At 42.3% G+C, this 22092-nt stretch overlaps 1 protein-coding gene across 7 annotated transcripts in view; it reads right to left on the minus strand.

Annotated features, from left to right (window-relative positions):
• Nucleotides 1-21581, minus strand: part of LOC147318375 (centrosomal protein of 162 kDa-like) — a 47363-nt gene extending 25782 nt beyond the window's left edge. The window contains exons 1-9 of one of the 7 annotated variants that reach the window (XM_086310294.1): nucleotides 19856-19896; nucleotides 17737-17827; nucleotides 17181-17298; nucleotides 14191-14313; nucleotides 13539-13716; nucleotides 11219-11298; nucleotides 11075-11145; nucleotides 10658-10688; nucleotides 6246-6320 (exon numbers count right to left, since the gene is read on the minus strand). In XM_086310294.1, the coding sequence (XP_086166420.1) occupies nucleotides 6246-6320; nucleotides 10658-10688; nucleotides 11075-11145; nucleotides 11219-11298; nucleotides 13539-13716; nucleotides 14191-14313; nucleotides 17181-17298; nucleotides 17737-17796 (736 nt within the window). In that variant the 5' untranslated portion in view covers nucleotides 17797-17827; nucleotides 19856-19896. The other 6 variants (XM_086310290.1, XM_086310291.1, XM_086310288.1 and 3 more) reach the window with 6 other exon arrangements.
• Nucleotides 21582-22092: the final 511 nt, after the last annotated feature.

A 22092-nucleotide genomic window follows, 5' to 3' on the forward strand; every position in this document is an offset into this window, starting at 1 on the left:
AGGAAAGTACCAGGAACTAGTGCAGGAGTGCAGGGGAAGGGGCTGGAAGACTTTCTATGAGCCCATAGAAGTGGGATGTAGGGGCTTTGCAGGACGATCTCTCTGCAAAGTCCTAGGCCGGCTGGGCGTGGCTGGGGCAGCCAAGAAGAGGGCCGTCCAGGCTGTGAGCGAAGCAGCAGAGAAAGCCACAAGGTGGCTGTGGATTAAGAGGGCTGATCCGTGGGTAGCTACTGGTACGCAAGTCGGGGCCTGATCACCCCCGGCTGGGTCGCCTGGGTGAGGGTGTGTGATGTTGTGAGACCCGAAACACCTGATGACCCCAGGATACATCACTGAAGATGCGTACCAGTGCATCCAGGAGATGTGTCTTGTATAAGAAAATAATTTATAGAGTGAGGAGGAACTGGAGCGAAAAAAGAAGCAGCAGCACTCCTGACACAATTTGTATGTTGTATGGTCGTTACCCTTCAAGCTCAGTTTGTCAGCCACGGAACTGGGAGCGTGATGGTCCTACAAGCACTACCACTCACACTGTTTAGGGGTCCATGCCCCGAGTGCCCCAAACACCTCGTGAACCACTATTGGCTTCACCCTCCACACAAGCTCCTCTCACAGCCCTTGGGTTGTGTCGAGCTTTTTGTGTTACGTCCTCCTGATGTTGCTTCTACCTGGTATAACATTTATCACTATGGCCGTCTTCTTCTTCTACGCCTGGTCATCACCAGTCTGTGAGAGCGTTCAACCATAGAACTGGGACTGAACTGCACTTGTGGTGTGGTAGACCCCAGCCTCTATCGAGCTTGTGCCTTTGGTGCCATTGGTAGGATTTTTCAATATCAGGTATTTCTATCTGCTGGTGGTGCATGTTGTGCAGAGGTTTGTCTTTCCATGATGTTTCCGTTCTCTGTGTTTCTGTTGCCTCAACAGAACCATGTACTCACTAGGCACACTATCAGCTGTGGCCATGTTCCTGGTGTACTCATGGATCTTAGCCGTTTCATTCTGAATAGTGGTTCTGACTTTCACTGGTTCTTAGCCTCCTTCCTTTCGCTATGTATCGTCTCAGGGTGCTGGACTTGGGCTGAAAGCCTCCATGCACAGAACATGGCCCCCTGCTAAGTCCAGTATCTAATTTAAAATCCTTCTCATCACATAAAACATCTTACGTACAGTATTTCCCCACAGAACAGTGTAATTTAAGTTCTACGCCTCCCAGAAACTACACAGAAAGGCATAAAGTCAAACATGACTTTCAAAAACACCAGCTGACCTTTGAAAGGCCCTGTAGGGGGAAAACTATTTTCCCCACGAAAAGCGACACCACTTCCGGTTTCCCCAGGTAATGGCGGACTTGAAAGTTCGCACTGACAATTTGATGATGTTAATTGCAACGTAGGAAGTGCTATGAACAGCTGATCAAGGTGTGTTTCTGGATTATGTTACTGTTGTTGCGAGCACGTTTTACTTGATTTTTGCAAAGGAAACCCTGACCTGGGACAAGTTGAATGCATGCTGTGTAAGTACAACTCCTGTGGTTTCATACGCAAAAAAATGATTGCACTAGCTTATTTGTGTCATTGCGGGGCAAGCCGTGTGTAAATTATTAAAGGACCCTTTATGCAGGCAGCTCAGATGCAAGTGAGTTTATTCATCAAATGTTGATACAAACAGAGATGGCGAGGGTGAGCATGAAACTAAGAAAAAACCTAAACAACCCTAGAGCAACCCTAGGTTTCTCTTCAGCACTGTAGCCAGGCTGACAAAAAGTCAGAGCTCTTTTGAGCCAACCATCCCTTTAACGTTAACTAGTAATGACTTCATGAACTTCTTCACAAATAAAATTTTTATCATTAGAGAAAAAATTACCAATAATCATCCCACAGATGTAATATTATCTACAGCTACTCTTAGTACCATTGATATTAAGTTAGACTCTTTTTCTCCAATTGATCTTTCTGAGTTAACTTCAATAATTACTTCCTCCAAACCATCAACGTGTCTTTTAGACCCCATTCCTACAAAACTGCTCAAAGAAGTCCTGCCATTAATTAATTCTTCGATCTTAAATATGATCAACCTATCTCTAATAATCGGCTATGTACCACAGGCCTTCAAGCTGGCTGTAGTTAAACCTTTACTCAAAAAGCCATCTCTAGACCCAGCAGTCTTAGCTAATTATAGGCCAATCTCCAACCTTCCTTTCATATCAAAAATCCTTGAAAGAGTAGTTGTCAAACAGCTAACAGATCATCTGCAGAGGAATGGTTTATTTGAAGAGTTTCAGTCAGGTTTCAGAGCTCAGCACAGCACAGAAACAGCTTTAGTGAAGGTTACAAATGATCTTCTTATGGCCTCTGACAGTGGACTCATCTCTGTGCTTGTCCTGCTAGACCTCAGTGCAGCGTTCGATACTGTTGATCATAATATCCTATTAGAGCGATTAGAACATGCTGTAGGTATTACAAGTACTGCGCTGCAGTGGTTTGTATCATATCTATCTAATAGACTCCAATTTGTGCATGTAAATGGAGAGTCCTCTTCACACACTGAGGTTAATTATGGAGTTCCACAGGGTTCAGTGCTAGGACCAATTCTGTTTACATTATACATGCTTCCCTTAGGCAGTATCATTAGAAGACATAGCATACATTTTCACTGCTATGCAGATGACACCCAGCTCTATCTGTCCATGAAGCCAGATAACACACACCAATTAGTTAAACTGCAGGAATGTCTTAAAGACATAAAGACCTGGATGGCCGCTAACTTTCTGCTTCTTAATTCAGATAAAACTGAGGTTATTGTACTCGGCCCTGAAAATCTTAGAAATATGGTATCTAATCAGATTCTTACTCTGGATGGCATTACCTTGGCCTCCAGTAACGCGGTGAGGAACCTTGGAGTCATTTTTGACCAGGACATGTCCTTCAACGCACATATTAAACAAATATGTAAGACTGCTTTCTTCCATTTGCGCAACATCTCTAAAATTAGAAATATCCTGTCTCAGAGTGACGCTGAAAAACTAGTTCATGCATTTATTACTTCCAGGCTGGACTACTGTAATTCATTATTATCAGGATGTCCAAAAAACTCACTGAAAAGCCTTCAGCTAATCCAAAATGCTGCAGCAAGAGTCCTGACAGGGACTAGAAAGAGAGAGCATATTTCTCCTGTTTTGGCTTCCCTTCATTGGCTTCCTGTTAAATCCAGAATTGAATTCAAAATCCTGCTCCTCACATACAAGGTCTTAAATAATCAGGCCCCATCTTATCTTAATGACCTTGTAGTACCATATCACCCTATTAGAGCGCTCCGCTCTCGCTCTGCAGGCCTACTTGTTGTTCCTAGAGTATTTAAAAGTAGAATGGGAGGGAGAGCCTTCAGTTTTCAGGCCCCTCTTCTGTGGAACCAGCTTCCAGTTTGGATTCGGGAGACAGACACTATCTCTACTTTTAAGATTAGGCTTAAAACTTTCCTTTTTTCTAAAGCATATAGTTAGGGCTGGACCAGGTGACCCTGAATCCTCCCTTTGTTATGCTGCAATAGATGTAGGCTGCCGGGGGATTCCCATGATGCATTGAGTTTTTCCTTTCCAGTCACCTTTCTCACTCACTATGTATTAATAGACCTCTCTGCATTGAATCATATCTGTTATTAACCTCTGTCTCTCTTCCACAGCATGTCTTTATCCTGTCTTCCTTCTCTCACCCCAACCGGTCGCAGCAGATGGCCGCCCCTCCCTGAGCCTGGTTCTGCCGGAGGTTTCTTCCTGTTAAAAGGGAGTTTTTCCTTCCCACTGTCGCCAAAGTGCTTGCTCATAGGGGGTCATATGATTGTTGGGTTTTTCTCTGTATCTATGAAGCGCCTTGAGGCGACTTTTGTTGTGATTTGGCGCTATATAAATAAAATTGAATTGAATTGAATTAAACTGGAAAAACTAACAAAAACAAACCAGAAACAGAGATGCAGGGAGACACGGAGAGACAACCTGAGACGACGGAGGGAGAGACGCAGACCAGAAAACACCAAATAACGCAGACAAACCAGCAACGCACACGAGAAAACACAGGGTTTAAATACACACAGGGCAATCAGGGAATGGGAAACAGGAGGGAGACACGGCTGGGAGTGATTGGACATAACGAGACAAGGGGAAGCGAAACTAGAAACACTAACGAGAGACGCAGACCTGCAAAATAAAACAGGAACTCACACATGCAAAGACACAGACTAAGGAACACGGACTTTACACAGAGGAAACACCGACAGAAATGACTAAACATTAAACTGAGGAAGAACAGAACCAAAATATATCACAACAATAGAAAACACAAAACGCTGGGTCAAAGACCCAGGATCATGACAATTCTACCAGGATTTTAAAATAGTTACACAAATGGGAGCGTGTACGCTCCCATGGGCTTAAAGGGTTAAAGTACTTGCTCATACGGGGTCATCTGATTGGTGGAATTTTCTCTGGATCATTGTAGAGTCTTTACCTTACAATATAAAGCACCTTGAGCCAATTGTTGTTGTGATTTGGCGCTGTATAAATGAAACTGAATTAGCCAGCTGGTTGCAGTGATGGTCACAGTAGGGATTGTGCATAATGCTGCACTCTTATCCTCTAGCAGACTTTCACAGGGTACGTGACACGGGTCTTGGTAAATAGCCATGTAGAGTCTAAATTTTCTTTGCCATGATCTTCTCTTTCAGGTCAGCTGCTCTGGCATTCAATGTCAGTAGTCTCTATCGTCTCCTGTGGCCAGCGTATTATTCTAGTGGGGGATCTGATAATTGGTGCATGCATTGATGGCTGTGATCTTATTCCTACCGTTCAAATGGCTTCTCAGCAGCTGTCTCGCCTTCTGGAAATATCTGGCTGTGGCTACCCTTTCTACATCTTCATCATGGTTCCTGTTGGCCTGTGGGTAACCCAAGTACTTGTAGCTGTCCTGTGCATCTCCTATTCTGCCTTTTTACAGCTCAACCCATTCAGCCTGGACCATCTTCACTTTCTTTGCAACCATTCAGCCACCCTTATCCAGTCACAAGAACGTCCAGATATCCTTGCGGCAGATCCTGGTGAGATGGATCAGTAAAGTAATGTCTCACTAACTCTTAGGATATAGCTCGATGTCATCCATGTACAGCAAAAGGCCGATGGTATTTGCTCTTAATGACGAGCTGACTTAGGCGAGTGAAGCCTATGCAGAACAGCAGTGGGGACAGTGCATTACTGTGTGATTGCCTTGTAGATGGTGTCCAGTGTCATTTTCCACAGTCCCACTGAATTTCTGATGAATATAATTAGGGCACTATTAGAGCACCTTGTACAGTGCCAAGCACTCCAATATACTCAATCCAGCTTCATCTGTTGGCCTGAGCTACAGCCACCCACATGATCTCACCTTCAGCTCTAGGTGTGTCTGGCTTGTGCTATTGTTCCCTTGTAGCTGAGATTCCCCCATAGATGAATCTTTGGAGAAACAGGCTATTTATTCTTTTTGCCTCTCTTCATCCTAGTGGCCAACGTTGTGACCCTTATTCTGGATCCGGTCTTTTATCAGTTCCCAGAGTCAGAACCAGACACGGAGAAGCTGCATTCAGCTTTTATGCTCCTTATATCTGAAACAAACTCCCAGAAAGCCTCAGATCAGCTGAAACACTCAGTTTATTTAAATCCAGGTTGAAGACTCACCTGTTCTCAGCTGCATTTGAATAAAACACCAAATCCATTATCTACTGGTTTTTTTTAATCAATTTTAAATCATGCTTTTTATTTGTTTTTGTTTTTTAATGTCTCTGTAAAGCACTTTGAAGCACCTTGTTGTTGAATTGTGCTATATAAATAAACTTGCCTTAGTTTGACAGTTTCTAGAACTCAGTTATTGAGATCTTGTCCCTCTTTTTCATCCAGCAGCTGTCTCTCAGAGTCCTTCTGTACCTCTGTTAACTAACATGTTTCTAGGCTTCTCTGATTTACACTGAATTACACCACACGGTTCTACCATAGTTGGCTCTTTACATCCACACAGCTTACTACTGTTCCCATTGTAGCCTCTTGATTTCCAGCTAACAGGGGCTCCTTGATCAGTGTGTCTTATTTGCATTGTACTCATTCATAGAGCCCACATACACTGCATATAAATGCTCTCACTGTGCGTGTCTAAGATATTAGGTTTCAAATAAAACCACTTTAAAATACACATATCGATATTCTTCTCTGGAGTTGGTGTTGCCTCTGTTCAGAGACTCCACTGTGTTGTTCTTTCTCTCCTCTTCGCCTGCCTCATCCAGAGAATCATGAAAAGACACTGAAACAAACATTAAGTTGGAGTGACATATATTCTTCAATAACTAAATCCAAAACAAACAAAAGAAGAGGAAGCCTTTAAGGTTTGATGAAGACCTCAATCATATGTTTTGGAGAAAGTGTTGTTGTGTTTCAGACAGAGCTGAGAAGTAACAAAGTACTTGTACTTTGTTACTCTACAAACTTTATTCATTCTTCTTGCCTCCTCCACTTCCGTACCATTGATTCATTAATGTTGAATTATCTGGCAGCTGCTCTATTCTGGACCTGAAAACAGGGTTTGATCTTTGGTTTCACTCTGTAATACTGGGCTTAGTTTTCTCTGAACGTTTGAACTTTGAGAGTTTAAACAGGAGAGAAAAGTGTGAAAATGTTCGTGCCTGTCTGAGAAAAGTGTAGAAAGTGTGTAGTGAGGGGTTTTACAGCCTTAAAACATCTATAATAACTGTAAAAAATAAAGCTGGCTACTTTGTGGATTTCACCTTTCACGGGTCATTTTTACAACGTAACTCCCGCGATAAACGAAGGACCGCTGTACTCTGAGAAATGGAAGTTAGCAAAGATGGCTCATGAAACATCTGCTGACATCTGTTAAAGTCAGCTGTGTGAATCCACAAAGATCAGCAGCTCTGCTGATCACAGCCTGTCCACAAAGAAAATCTCCTCAAGCTCACATTAGACCACAACTTAGACCACAAAAGTTTAGGGTTCTCCCACATGTTGAATCTAACTGTGGCGGGGGCGTGGTTTGCTGGCCTGTTGCAGAGGAGGGGTGACACAGTGAGCTCTCCGGGCGGCACGGAGGCGGGGAGGGAAAAGGTGTACGGGACTGTTAATGAGGGAGATGTGTCTTAAAAAAAAAAAAAAAGGTAAATGGCCTGCATTTGTATAGCGCTTTAATTAGTCGCTAAGGACCCCAAAGCGCTTCACACTACATTCAGTCATTCACCCATTCACACACTGGTGATGGCAGCTACATTGTAGCCACAGCTGCCCTGGGGCGCACTGACAGAGGCGAGGCTGCCAGACACAGGCGCCACCGGGCCCTCTGACCACCACCAGTAGGCAAACATGGGGTTAGTATCTTGCCCAAGGATATTTGGCATGCAGCCTGGAGGCAGTCTGGGATCGAACCACCGACCTTCTGGTTAGTGGCTGACCTGCTCTGCCACCTGAGCTACAGCCACCCTTATGCGTCTTATGTGTGTCTGCAGTGAGAAGGAGCAGAAGATGCTGGGAGAGAGTCGGAGTGGCTGCGTCCGAGGCGGGTGCCAAAAACCGCAGATTATTTCTCAATAAACGACAGTCTAAGCCAGGGGTCGGCAACCCTGGGCACGCGTGCCACTGTTGGCACGACCATAGCTGGACTGGCCATCGGGCATACCGGGCATTTGCTCAGTGGCCGGCCCGATGATTTTTTATTTTTTTTGTAATGGTATAAACAATGAAAGGTGGTGGATTGGCCAGATGCTGGCAGATGTGTAAAAATAACTCAGTTGTTTGGTGGTGGCTATGGCGGGGCTTCCACAGATTCAGTGACATTAGCAAGTGGTGGAGGCCAGCAGGTGGAGGAGGGAGATCGGAGGCAGGAGGAGCAGAGACCCGAGGCGGCCGCCGGTCCGAGTGTGAACTGAACTTCAGGTAAGAAGTTATGACCTGCAGTCTATCTGGTCAGATATGAACCAAGTTTAGGTGGAGTTTATTTTCGTTATGCTGACTTTTTACAGTCAGTTACAATAACTCGTACTGCGTACTAGCTAGCATGACGCAGTTTCTATACAGCTGGGTGGGTGCTATGATGTTACTGATAGTGAACTTTATTTAATTCATAAGGTTAGTTAGTAGCTGCCAACCGTCCCTTGAAAATATGGAATCGTCCCGCATTCAGAGAAAATATTACGCGTTTCATGTTGAGCTGAAAAGGAGCAGTTTGTCCCGGACTTCAGCTGAAAAAGACACAAAGCTGGAGTTATTCTGTCGTAACGCTGCACAGCTGCCTCTTCTCCTCTCATTCTCTCACCCTGCCTCTCCTGTTGCTACTTCAATCATGAAACTGATCAATGATCAGCTGATCGTCTCTCGTTTGTTTATCATCCACTTTGTGCCAGAAAGAGGAAACCAGCAGATGTCGCGCTAAACAACAGCAGCACGTTTAAGCTTGATCAGCTGTTGTTAGAATTTATTTAATATTAATTTCTAGTATCAGCTGATGTTTGCTGGAGCCACAGCTGTAAAGCTGCTGGTCATGATGTCGGTTTGGATATGTGGTGAGAGGGAAACATGAAGATGAAACCAGGAGATGTCCTTACTGAATCATCAGAGCTGTGATGGAGAAACAGGTTTACCTTTTAGGTGACATGGATGAGTTGAAGTTATGAACTGTTTCTGAGAGACAAATAACACCAGGATCCTTTTCTAAGTAGCTGACAGCTGGTAACTGTGCAGGGGCGGGTCTAGCAAAGTGTTGCCAGGGGGGCAGGTAGGCATTAACAGGGAGAGGGGGGCACAAAGAAATACTTTTATTTCTTAGTCTCATTTAAAATGTCTCACTTTTATTAAATAATTATCTGAATCTTACAACCAAAGTCTTTATCTGATGTAAAATGTATAGAAATCACACATATACCAACAAGACTGTGCATCACTGTCACAACAGCGTTTGTTTTCATTCAAAGGCTTTATGGCTTTAATACCTGGGGGGCCGGTCTCTAGTCAAAATGTCCAGGCTGATGTTTTGTCCCAGTCCAGCCCTGGGCACGACACGCAGTGAGTTAATCTGAGAGGTGCATTAAAAAATAAATGGCTGGGCCAGCGGTGCTCATCGCAAATTAGCTCGCATAGACACATTAGTTGTGCTGCTTCTTAATGACGGTATCTTAGCTAACAACCCAACTACCAGATTCAACTTGTAATTGGCTAAAAATAAGTTAGCCTACCGGTGAGAGGGACATTGTTAGCTTTCCACATTCCGACACTTCAACAGCTTCAGCAGCTGTCCGCTCAGCATCAGCACCACGGAAATACACAGATACATCCGTAGACTCGAGACACAACGTGTTTTTGGGACTTTCAGGTGTTTGGACCAATGTTTTATTTTCTGAACAAACCAGAAATCTTTAATGAGCAGCTGGATTTGTCTCGCATTAACTGGCTGAGTTAATGCCAGTTAATGCAACATCGAAGCAGCTGGAATCCACAGCTGTGCGTGTTCATGGAGCTGCATGTTCACCTGCTGGACGTCACTACCTGACAGGTTTAACTGTCTTCAGAACATTGCAGAGGCCTTATTGACAGTAGCTTGCCATCACCAGTGTGTGAATGTGTGGATGACTGAATGTAGTGTAAAGCGCTTTGGGGCCCTTAGGGACTGAGTAAAGCGCTATACAAATGCAGGCCATTTACCATATTTGGCTCTACATGTCTGCGTGAGCAGGTTTTCTCACACATGAGTCCTCAGGTAGCCTCTGAATGCTGGACACTGGGAGACCTGTGTCTCTGAGTGGGAGACCAGAGATCACAGTAACATGTGCGTCTCTGTATTAACAAACATGCCATATTGGCCCAGTTTATTTTTCTTATCATTGTTGTGAGGAGACCATAAATAGCATTTGTATTTTCTGTTGTACAGTTCATTTGCTGTTATGGATTAAAAGTGTTTTGTTTCTAAATAGCTGATAACTATTCGCTGACAGCTGCAAACATCTGTGAACAAATATAATCCTATAACGTTGTTCTATATAGTGAGTAACTGTTCATATAGAGCGTTATTACATTTATTGCTAATGCAGTCATACGGCACACTGACCTCTGAGGAAATGGTAGATGCACTCATCATCAGAAAGGTGTGTGTGGGTCCTGTGTTACACGAACTTTAAGCCCCGACTGCACTCGTTTTTCTATTTAGGTCTACCTGCACTGTAGTTCTCTAATTCTCTGCACGTGTCCTACATAACAGAGTCAAGCTGAGTACATTCATTACAACTAGAATTTAGATTCAAATAACATTTGTATTCTCATGTACTTTATTTTATTATCATATTAATAGAGCACAAGAGTCAGTTACTTTGTACTGTCTTACTCTGAGTACATTTCAGAGCCTGTAGTTTTTTACTTTACTTGAGTAAAGAAGTTGATTCAGTACATCAGGCTTTACTGGAGTATTTTTTAAACTATCTGTACTTCAGATTGAATCATTATGACGAGACTTGGAAGAAGAAGAACCATTTAGACCTCACAGGCTTAATGGGAACTAAAGGTCATCGCTTTAGGAACACTGCCGGTGACGACAGTAACACATCTCAGTGTGCTGGCCTCAGCACAATGTCATCTGTGTCTTACCTCTGGCAAGAACTGAAGCCGTCGTTGACGTCTGAAAAAGGACAAGAGTGTGACAGTGCCACAGTCACATGATATCCGTTCATTTGGAACAGTAAGTGATATATTACTAACATGAATTATACACCGCTGTTATTATATCCACTGGTTATCCTGAGGTCGCTGTTAAACAATCATACGGTTTCCCCCTGGACAAACGTCCAGTTGAACTCAGATCCAGTTTGTTTAGCTAATTTTTTCTTTTTACAGCATTTTTAACTTTGCAGATACATCAACAAAGTGTGTTCAGCGACACTGATTTACAGTGTTATACTGTATATACTATTGAACTGTATTCTGTGTGCTTTTCATTGGAAAATGAACTTTCTGATGAAGTTTCTAATATTTTTGACTTTAACAGGTACAGATTTGAGCACAAACCTCCTCCAGTGGAACCTTCACGTCCTCGTCATCTTCAAAATCCTCGCTGTAGTGTGGGGAGCCTGTGAAGGCTGAGAGAGGACAGACATGATTAAGACAAAGACAGAGACACAGCAGAGTTGGCCTAGATTTCATTATTCTTACCTGGACTGATCGTCCCTCTGACCTTGCTGTGATCATCACCGCCCCCTCGCTCCACTGGTTCTTCTGCTTCTTCTACATTCCTGCAGGGAGGACATCCTTCTTATTACATTAAAATTACAACACTGAGCTCCACAGCAGCAGCTGTTGTAGAGACGCTGAAAGCACAGCTGTGCTTTACTACTGTCCAAAATTAACTCATGTGTCTTACTCAGAAGCCTCATTTAGGGGCCTTGGGGGTGGGCACGCTACATGGCGTCCAGAGGACGGTGTGTGTATTCAAGCTCACCTCAGTTTGTGTCCACTAATAGATCGTTACACGGAGAAACCCTTTGAATACAAGCATGCTCACGCACACAGGTGTGCACGGACACCTTTGCTGCTGCCTTTAAACATATTGATCGTTGTCAGTCCTGCGTGCTGCTCATTAAGTTTCAGTATTTATTATTTCCTGTTACTGACACTTATCCAGGCTGCTGCTGTGGTCTGCTACTGTGTTGTTCTCTTTTTACTTGTTTCTTCTTTTCTTCCAGCAGGTGATCCAGCTGATGTTTACTGTCTTTCCCTTTCCTATCCCCCGGTCATGTATGTTCCCATTGTAATAACTTAAAAGTTAAAAAAATAAAATAAAGATCAATCAAGTGGACCAGTATGGCAAAGCCGTAATGATCCACTCGGAAAAATAAACCCGTCGGGCATCTTTCTGGACCTTAGGCTGCTGCTGAACGGGGCAGGAGGGAAAAAAGCCTAATTTAACTGAAATGACCACAGAGGGGAGAAAAGTATCTACCATGAAATTCAGTAAGTAGTTATGCAGTATAGCGGTCATCAGCAACAGATACGGGTATTTAATTGATTTACTTGTAATTCCTTTACTAATTGAAACAGTTAAAACTGTATTAAGTGATAATATTTGCTGAGCTTTATCAGACTAATACGTAATGCTAACAACTTTATAAAGGTTTGTATTTTTGGACGGTGGATCCCCAAAGTGACTCAAAGACAGACTCTCTGCAGCTGTCCACAAAACATCATTTTCACATAACCAGAGATGGGCAGTGTAATCCGATTACTTTTTTCGAGTAATGAGTAAAGTAAGGGGTTACTATTGCAAAAAAGGTAATTAGATTACTGTTAGCGAAAAAAAACCCTAAACGTCTGATCAAGCACCAAATACGCTGCTGCAGTGTGAAACTCACAGAGAAACTCGCGGATCCTTCCACTGACCGCTGTGACACAACTGCACCAGGGTAAACCTCCGCCTGCCCCACTCCTGATATACAGGTGAAAATAGAGCAACAGGACCGCTCAGTCTTTGACTTTATTTATTTTCTGCTGTGTTTTACTTGCATCTATTTGAAGGACTGAGTGTAAACACAAAATATTTTATTTTATGTGCTGGAATGTGCAGAAAATAGGTTTAAATGTTAAACTAATTTCTTCCAGTCAGAGAATGTTGCAGATAATTAAATTTTTGCTTGATGCATAAAGTTAAAAGATTAAAACTAATAAAACAAGTTTTAAAAAGAGACTTTTCCATTTGATTACATTTTGTATGATGGATTATGTAGAAAAAGTAGAATTGGGCTGAAAGATCTATTGTTTTTTTAGGGGATAAATCATGTTTTAAAAAGTAACTAAGTAACTAATTACTTTAAAAAAGTAATCAGTAAAGTAGCGTGATTACTTTTTTCAAGTAACTTGACCAACACTGCACATAACTGACTTTAACTGATTTTCAAATGTTTGAATATTTAGTTTGAGAAACGATTTCCTTTTTCCTAAATGCAATGAAAACCTGTTGTGTTGATGGCTGCTGCTGCTGCTGCTGCCACTCTGCACTCATGTACACAAACGGATTTAGATGTGAAAAGTTCTGATGGTCTTCTGTTAAGCTTTTGTTCATGTTTGAATCTCACTGCAAGAAGGAAATGCAGCACAGGAACTTTCTCTGTGTTCGAACAGGTTTTAGTGACGGGTGAATGAACACAGTGCTCAATGGAAACACAAGAGCTAAATGTGGCAAAATGAAGAGAGGTGAAATAAAGGATCATTTACTAGTGCTGAGGGGATGTAACAGAAAGAAAGAAAGTGTACTTTATTGGTCCCCGTGGGGAAAATCCCTCTCTGCATTTAACCCATTCACTCAGTGAAGCAGTGGGCAGCCACTGGGCGCCCGGGGAGCAGTGTGTAGGGACGGTACCTTGCTCAGGGGTACCTCAGGGTAGTTGTTCAGGGGAATCTAACCCCCGACCTTCCGATCATGGGGCCACCACTCTACCTGCTGAGCTATCCCTGCCCTAACACATAGCTGCTGACATGCCTGTAGTTGTTTGCAGGGGTAGAACGTGTTGAGTCCAGCTCCCTGTTCAGCTTGGAGTAGTCTATAGTAGATGAAGCTCCTGCCTCCAGCTGGGCAAAGAACCTGGCCTTCTCCTCTTCCTCCTCCAGAGTGTCTAAACCCACCGCGCTCATGTACACAGCTGGCACCGTCGCCGAGCCTGCACACACATTTAAACACAGCACTTCTCCACAAGACTCCTTCATGTATAGTGCTTTATGTGGGTGGACAATAACGGTGGAGCTACTCAGTGCTACATGCTCAAAAAAATGTTTTGCACCATTGCCATCCTGGTTACATAATAAAAGATGAAAAATGCTTTTTGATCTGGGAGAACTGGAGTGCTAGCACAGTTTCTCCAAGCATGAATTTGTGTAACACCTTCTTAGCTGTCAGTACATTTCTGCAGCCTCCCAAATAAACTGGTAGTCTCACAAATTTCACTGAACATCTGTTTCTGTTCTTCATCGCATATTTTTCTTCTCGGGCTTCTTTCCATTTGAGCCTATTATTGATTTTCTTTCTTTTATAAAAAGTTTCTAAGCAGAGTTTTCTGCATGCTCCTCTGTTGTTTGCTTTTTAAATACCTTCACATATCGCTCTCGCTGGTTCGTCTGTGTGTTCAAGGACTCACCCTCTGTGTCTTTGTTGTCTCTCAGGACGAGGTCTTCCTCCTTTGAGTGAATACCTTCTGCCTCCTCATCCTCCTCTTGAATAGACTCAGACTTCCTTAAAGAAATCTGAGATTCCAACCGTGCTGACAGAAATAAAAACATCTTGATCTAAACAAATTAGGAAAAGCAACATCGATCCACCACCTGGGACCCAACAACACATCAGACACAGTCACCATAATAGAAACGATATTATTGGCTGAACAAAAGGCCCACGCTGCCACCTAGTGTAGGCATCAGCTCACTGACTGTCTTCATCAGATCATTTCAATTTTTTCTGTTTAGCCTGTGTCAGGTTTTAGGTGCTGTTGAAACATTTCTCGCTGTCTCATGTTATAGAATGACACCAACATTAACATGTACAGTAAGGTCCTATCATCACTTGAATAACCCAATCAGGGTGGCTGGTATCCCTGAGCAACATGCTGAGGCCACGTTGGTCTCTGATGCAGCCGAGTATGAATGTGTGTGAATGTTAGACAGAAAGCACTAAAACAAGAAGGACGTGCTGGTGTGAATGGGTGAAGTGAAGACAACGTACAAAAAATAAATAGTTATTCGAGTGACTGTCAGACGTTTAGCTGGATGCAACCCAACACATTCAGAACGCACTGGAGCAGCTTAGAGCACATTTAAGTTCAATATTAGCTCTAGTCTGAAAGGTTCCTGTTTATAGTTTCTTATGTATAACATTTTATAGTAAACAGTATAAATGTGTTCTTAAGATGTATTTATTATTGTTGTTATTTTAGTTTGATGAGTGGCTGCTTGCTGGTTTCTACCAGAGACACAAATCCCCTTCGAGGCTTTCGTTTGTATTAAATATGAGTAAACAGTAAAACATGTTCCCAACTGCTAACAAATACATCCTTGTGGTTTATGCAATGATAAAAACATGCGATTAAAAGAAGCTGCAATTCCTGCATTAGATGCATAAAATAACTGCAATGAAAAAGTCAGAACAAAGTCAATTACTCAAAAAAAATGCATTTAGAAGCCACAATAAACAGGGCTGGGTTTAAAAGTAGCTCTTTGAATATAAATGTATTTTGCTAGAAACGCCAGAATCTCAGGGTAAAGCTTAGAAAACCGGCAGGCAGGTTTCATCCTTACAGAATCCACAGACATCCACATCACTCACACTCTCATAACACATACATGTAGGGCCTGCTACATGCTACATGGCATCCAGAGGACGGTCTGTGTATTCAGCCTCACCTCTGGCCGTGCTGGCACCTGCTGCTCTCTGGCAGCAGCACCATGCCCTCCCGTGTTTTAAATGCAAATGGCCTGTATTTATATAGCGCTTTACTAGTCCCTAAGAACCCCAAAGCGCTTTACACATCCAGTCATCCACCCATTCACACACACATTCACACATTGGTGATGGCAGCTACATTGTAGCCACAGCCACCCTGGGGCACACTGACAGAGGCGAGGCTGCCGGACACTGGCGCCACCTCTGGCCACCACCAGTAGGCAACGGGTGACGTGTCTTGCCCAAGGACACAACGACCGAGACTGTCAGAGCCGGGGCTTGAACCGGCAACCTTCCGATTACAAGACGAACTCCCAACTCTTGAGCCACGATCGCCCCACATGCACTTTAGAACAACACGCAGCAGCACTACACATGAGCAGGAGGAGGGAGGTTTGGGGTCTTCCCCATAAATTAGAAAACGCAGTTTTTGCATTGCAGTGTGGAAAAGCTAAAGCCAAAACAGAGGCATACGAAAAATGATAACGCATTTTAGTCACATGATGCAGTCATGCGACCAATTCAACTAAGATGACGGACGGCATGGTGCAGCACTTGTTTAGTCTTTTCCCATTTTTCACAGCCCCGTTAAAGATTACTATCTGTTTGCACATGCTCCCCAAAGCTTTTCTTCAAAGAGGACCAAATGCTAATTTCGGCATATTTGTTTTGGTCTATATTCTCGCTCGCTTTTCAATTTTGTACTCTTGTGTTACTCGCAGCAACAACTCCACCTCATTGTTAGTCCATTTAAAAAACTCTGTGTTTTTCCTCGACATTTTGCCGCGACGTTTCAGAGAGTTGGAAAGTAAATAAACAGCAGACAGAAATGAGGCAGGTTGAATTGTCTCATGTTTCACGCATGAGCAGTACTGGAACGTAGGCGTTTTTAGTCGTTTCATTGTGGATGAAAAACTCTTCGGCTCCTGTGGACACGGAGCGTTTTTAGATGAAAACACCGTTTTCAAATTTATCCAGATTAGTGTAGACTAGGGCTGCCACGATTAGTTGACTAGTCACGATTACGTCGACTATCAAAACCGTCGACGACTGATTTAATAGTCGACGCGTCGTTTGAAGCTTTGTAAGATCCACTTCACTACTCAGGTTAAACATGATATATGAGTCACTTAGATAACTTAAAAATGTTATTTGTAATATGTAATGTTATCTTTTTTTTAGTATTTATTTGTTCCTGAGTAAATCGGTTTGGCTGAGATTAAAGTTATAGTTTTTACACAGCTGAATAAACCTCAAGCAGACAGCTGATTATCAGAAGTGTGAGATGCTGGAGAGTTTACTCCGGTGTCCTGTTATATTTTAGATAGCAAGGAGTTTATTAAACTTTACCGAAACAATCTGCAAATTTCATTAAAATGTAATAAACTATCATCTTGTCTTTATTGTTAGTGAGCACCTTACACACTTAAAGCTGTAAGCTAATGATAGTTATATCAGAGCAGATGCTGCTGGTGCAATAAGCTGTACTTTTACGTCCAATGGATGATGATCTGATTAGTCGACTATCAGAATAATCGTTTGTGGCAGCCCTGGTGTGGACGCAGCCTAATTCATGTTTTTATTTACAGATTTCTGCATCTAAGAAAAAAACCCCACAAACAGAGAGAGAGGAGAGAATGATCTACAATAAAGCTAATGTCTCACATGTGCTGGATGTTTTATCATTATTACCTGCTGCTGATCCTCCACCACTGAGTGCCTCATCTTGCCTCACTCTTGGTTTCTGGTTGCTTTTAGAGTGTGGCTGCTTGTCAGCAGCACCTAAATCCACAGAGTCATCTGAAACAGACTGACAAAGAGATGCTCTTAAGACAAAACTGTGGTTTCCTGTTTTTTATTGCTGATATAAAGGGACCACTGATCACGGTGACATTTTTGATATTACATACACAAAGAGCTCCCTCTGTTTGGCTGAGATACGAACACTTCTCAGTAAAATCACTTCTGATATTAGCCTTTCAGCACCAGCACAGTTCACATGCAGTCGGCGCTCTAAGGAGCGCTGACTGTAGGCTAATCTTTGCTTGTAAAGCTGGTCATTAATGTTTACAGGCAGTTCTAAATATAGCCCAAGAGGGGTACAGATGAAAAACCCACCACCCAAAATAATAAGTGACCATTTAGATTTTGATGATCAGAATCAGATGAATGAAAGACTTTATACGGGTAATTGATAGTGTGAGGATGATTTACAAACATCGGCACAGACGCATTAATGTTGCGTTACCTCTTTTAAGAACTGCTCAAACTGTGCATCCAGCTCTTCTTTGGTTAGTCTGCGAGACATAATCACGCTCACCTCATCCACCAGCAGGAAACTAGGAAAGAACAACACACAATAAAACATTTTTATGAACATTATGAGAAGCATCACCCTCACCTACTTAATGCTCAGTTACAAAGAGTCCATATGCCATTCACAGAATGCTATTTCTGTTTTGTTGCATCATTCAAATGAATGAGAATAGTGTATGAAATATGTGAGATAACTAGGGTTTTGGCCCGGGAAGGGCTTGAAACAATTCACCCTATGAATCATCCAAACACTAATGTTCTCATGTCCTTTCAAGATTTCAGGTTTTCATTTAACAGGAGCAGAAAGCCTGTTCAGAAGCACATCAGTGTAATTCACTGCAGGTCTGTTCACAACTACTAACGTGCACAAACCGCACGCAAGGCTGAGTGGACGTATGGATGTCACATGTTTTCATCACATTTGAAAAACACAGAACAGTTGTAACCGAACTGCCTGACCACAGCCAACTGTTCAAGGAGAATGCACTGCCCACAAGAACCCAACAAACCACTTAAGCATGTTCCTTTTAAAAATGTGTTCACAGGAGTCAAAACCATCCAAAGTCAGCGTCCTACCTCAACAAAATAAACTTTCCTGTCCATCCAAATAAACTTCAAAGCACCTGTCAACCCATAGTAAGCACTTTGTGAAAGGCAATATCATTTCTGCTGGCTCATCTTGCTTTGACACTGTTTCACTGCATGAAATATCAAGATTGGAAGAATGCAGTGAAATGAAACATCGTTCAGTTGGTTGTATAAATTCTAAGTCGTTTCTTATAGAGACAACATTTATTTCTAAACGGTTTTAAACCAGAATTTTCAGACAAAATAGCATTTCTGTTACTATTTAGGGTGATTTTTTCTTCTTTGAAAAGTTACTGCGTTGCCTATAGTGGAGACTGATAAGGAATACACCTACTAGAAAATATGACACACTGTACTGTTGGTATATTACGTGCAGAAAACAGATTAGAAAACATAATGTTCTGTCCAAACACCCCAAACTACCATTACTTTAATGAGTGAAACACTGTGGTGTGTTTTGCATCACATTTGAGAGAAACCGAGTCCCCACTTTGACTGTGAATGGATCTTTACTACAAAGTCTTCAACCATAGATGGAGTTTGCTCAGTTGTCATGGAGAGATCTCTTACGGCCATTTCACACCTGAATTATCGCCATGGCAACTGAGCAAACCATGCTGCTAATGAAGACTGAACTGAGTAGTTTCTTGAGTTATGATTACCTTATTAAATAAAACAGATTTTTCATATTAACTTTGACAACATTTTCGATGTGAGGCTCAAAATGATCCAAATATAAAGTGAAAAGACTCACTCGCCTAGCAGGTCAATCTTTTCTTCACTGTAACACGAGTATAACGTCAAACCATCATTACGCTTATTAACAACACAAATAGTCAAATATTTGCGGCTTTCACACTTATTTGACTTGGCTCTGATTCATATTGTTTAATTACTACATATGTGTTTTGTCAGGTTTCATTAGGTATGTGTGTTTGTGAAGGGGTTTTTCTGTAAAGCAAATTTACCTGTGGGTATAAATAAAGTAATCTTAACCTGGGTTTCTACGAGCACCATCAAGTGTTTTTCGACAACAGATTCTAAAATACTCTCACGCATCTTCGAATCTGTAATTCTCATTCAACTTAATTATACCTAATAATGTCTACTTTTGTTAGTGTTTTGTAAAGAATCGTTTCAGCAAATGAGTTTAATACTTCACTCTTATTGCCTGTTCTTATTGTCCTTATCTAAACGTTATGCTGCTTTGTTGTTTATTAGTTGCCCCTTCGGGGATAAATAAATTCTGATTCTGATACTTTGTGACTGGGTTTTATTTTGAAAATGAACTAACTTACTTCCGGTACTTTCGGGCGCCTTAAAGCCAACTGCAGCCGCAGTTTATCTTGTAACGCTAGCTGGCTAAAGAGAAGAGCTATTCCCCTACTGCATCTGCTGCATCTTGAGTAGCTTAGCTGTGTCGCTCCTGTATCAGCACAACTCACATAACACAATGGACTTACTCAGCTGAACACTTGTTGAAACGTCTCCTCTGTTTGTTGTCTTAAATTGCCTGACGCAACCCGATTGGCTGACCCGATGCGTCACAGACCAACGACTACAGAAATAAATTCACGACCTTTCAAAAACTGAAAGCAAAGCGTCTCTATCGCCCCCTGGTGTCGGGCGGCAGGGTGGCTGTTAAACTGGTCATACTAAAACAATAAAGCTAACCTCAGCCATTAGTAGTAACTCTCGTCTGGCTGATTTATTCTATTAGTTTTATTTTGATTAATAACCTGATTCTATAAGATGAGGCATTTGATTGGCAGCTGCTGTCACAGAGAAACATGCTTATGTCTGTTTGGAAAGCTTGCTGAAAGTCAGTCAGTGTGTCATTGTTTTACTAATACTTTTTTCACTAAGATGAGTCCATTTTCACATTTTGTATCTAATTTCTTTGTGATGACTTAAGAGATGATGAATCCATTATCAATTTGCAAGTTCTGAATACATTTTACTGACCACTATATGATTACTGTGATATTTGTGTTATACAAATGTTACACTAACAAAAAACATTTGACAGTCAACACAAACAGTTATTATCTTCAGACTTTTTTCATATGTATTTACTAACATTTCCTGTAGTTAGAACTTGAGATCAAACCTCACCGTGCAGCTTTTTCTATCTTAATGGAAGTATGGTTTCAAGTTCAGGAGAAGTTTTTAACTGCAGTCTCAGTGGGCCAAAACTAGTGTCTCTGGATCCATATAATCTCTCTTTACAACTGCCTCACCGGCTCTGTTCCACACAACCTTGCACACACTCCCCCAGCTGTGTGACAGGGATACTAGCTGGAACAAGAACGCATACATGGTGCTCCATTTTGCTGACCATCATTCCAGTTTATCTGACAGACATTACCCATAATTTTGTGCACAGTAAGCACAATACACTCATACCATATAGCTTAGCTTGTAAAGTAACAGAGGAAGCATTAAATGAGCGTGCTTTCCTCCTGCCTGGGTGTTTGGTACGCAGGGGCCACTACTGAAAACAGGAAGCCTGTGCAGACGGTAATCAACACAATGCAAAAAATCACTGGCTGCCCTCTGCCTCACCTGGAGGCCATTGCCAGATCCTCCAGCCTCAGTAAAACCAGGGTAACCCCTTGCACCCCGTAACCCTTTTCTCACATACGAACTCTATACACAGACCTTTTGCACTGCTTCCAAGCACTTTACTCTCCATTGTGTGCCTTTCTCTTGTTTTGTATATATTCCTCTTGACTGTATATATATCAGTTCATTTGCTATTTATTCCTGATGTCTTTACTATTTATATTTTTTTAATCCTCCACAGTTGGCATGGAGCACCCATGATTTTGTTGTACATGTGCAATGACAATAAAGGGCTATTCTATTATATTCTACTGCATTTGAGTTTCATAAAGTTATTTATCCAGAACTACTCCTGGAAATAGTTGTGTTTTACACCACATCACTAGACATCCTTAAGGCTTTTTGAGAGAGGATTTCTTAAGAAAAATATCACCTGCTACCAGAACAACTCACTGATAGTTGTCAAGAGTTAAGTTCAGGAAAGATATTCACAGATACAACAAAACAGATAAAGTGTTTAACACACAACTTACAAACAAATGCTTCAAATAGGGTTGTAGCAATAGGTATATACAGGCGGAGATAATATGAAATGAAAATTAAACCTGAACCATTGTAATATAATGGTTGTAATATAGCAGGCAGCACGGTGGCACGGTGGTTAGCACTGTTGCCGCACAGCAAGAAGGTCCTGAGTTCAATTCCACCATCAGGCCGGGGTCTTTCTGTGTGGAGTTTGCATGTTCTCCCCGTGTTTGCGTGGGTTCCCTCCGGGTACTCCGGCTTCCTCCCACCGTCCAAAGACATGCAGCTTGTGGGGATAGGTTAATTGGATAATCCAAATTGTCACTAGGGGTGAATGTGAGAGTGCGAATGGTTGTCTGTCTCTGTGTGTTGGCCCTGCGACAGACTGGCGACCTGTCCAGGGTGTACCCTGCCTCTCGCCCTATGACAGCTGGGATAGGCTCCAGTGCCCCCCGCGACCCTGAAAAGGAGAAGCGGAAACGAATGGATGGATGGATTGTAATATATGAGAATAATGAGAGTATTATTACCATTTCTGCTGCAGCAGATGGTGGAGGTGGAGAGCTGATGAGCATCTGCAAAATGATGCATTGTTCCGCCTGCCATCTCC

The sequence above is a fragment of the Aulonocara sp. 'chitande type north' Nkhata Bay genome, linkage group LG11, assembly GCF_057382095.1.
Source record: "Aulonocara sp. 'chitande type north' Nkhata Bay isolate Kocher_YH1m ecotype deep benthic linkage group LG11, A_spYH_male_GT1.1, whole genome shotgun sequence".
Classification (NCBI taxonomy): domain Eukaryota; kingdom Metazoa; phylum Chordata; class Actinopteri; order Cichliformes; family Cichlidae; genus Aulonocara; species Aulonocara sp. 'chitande type north' Nkhata Bay.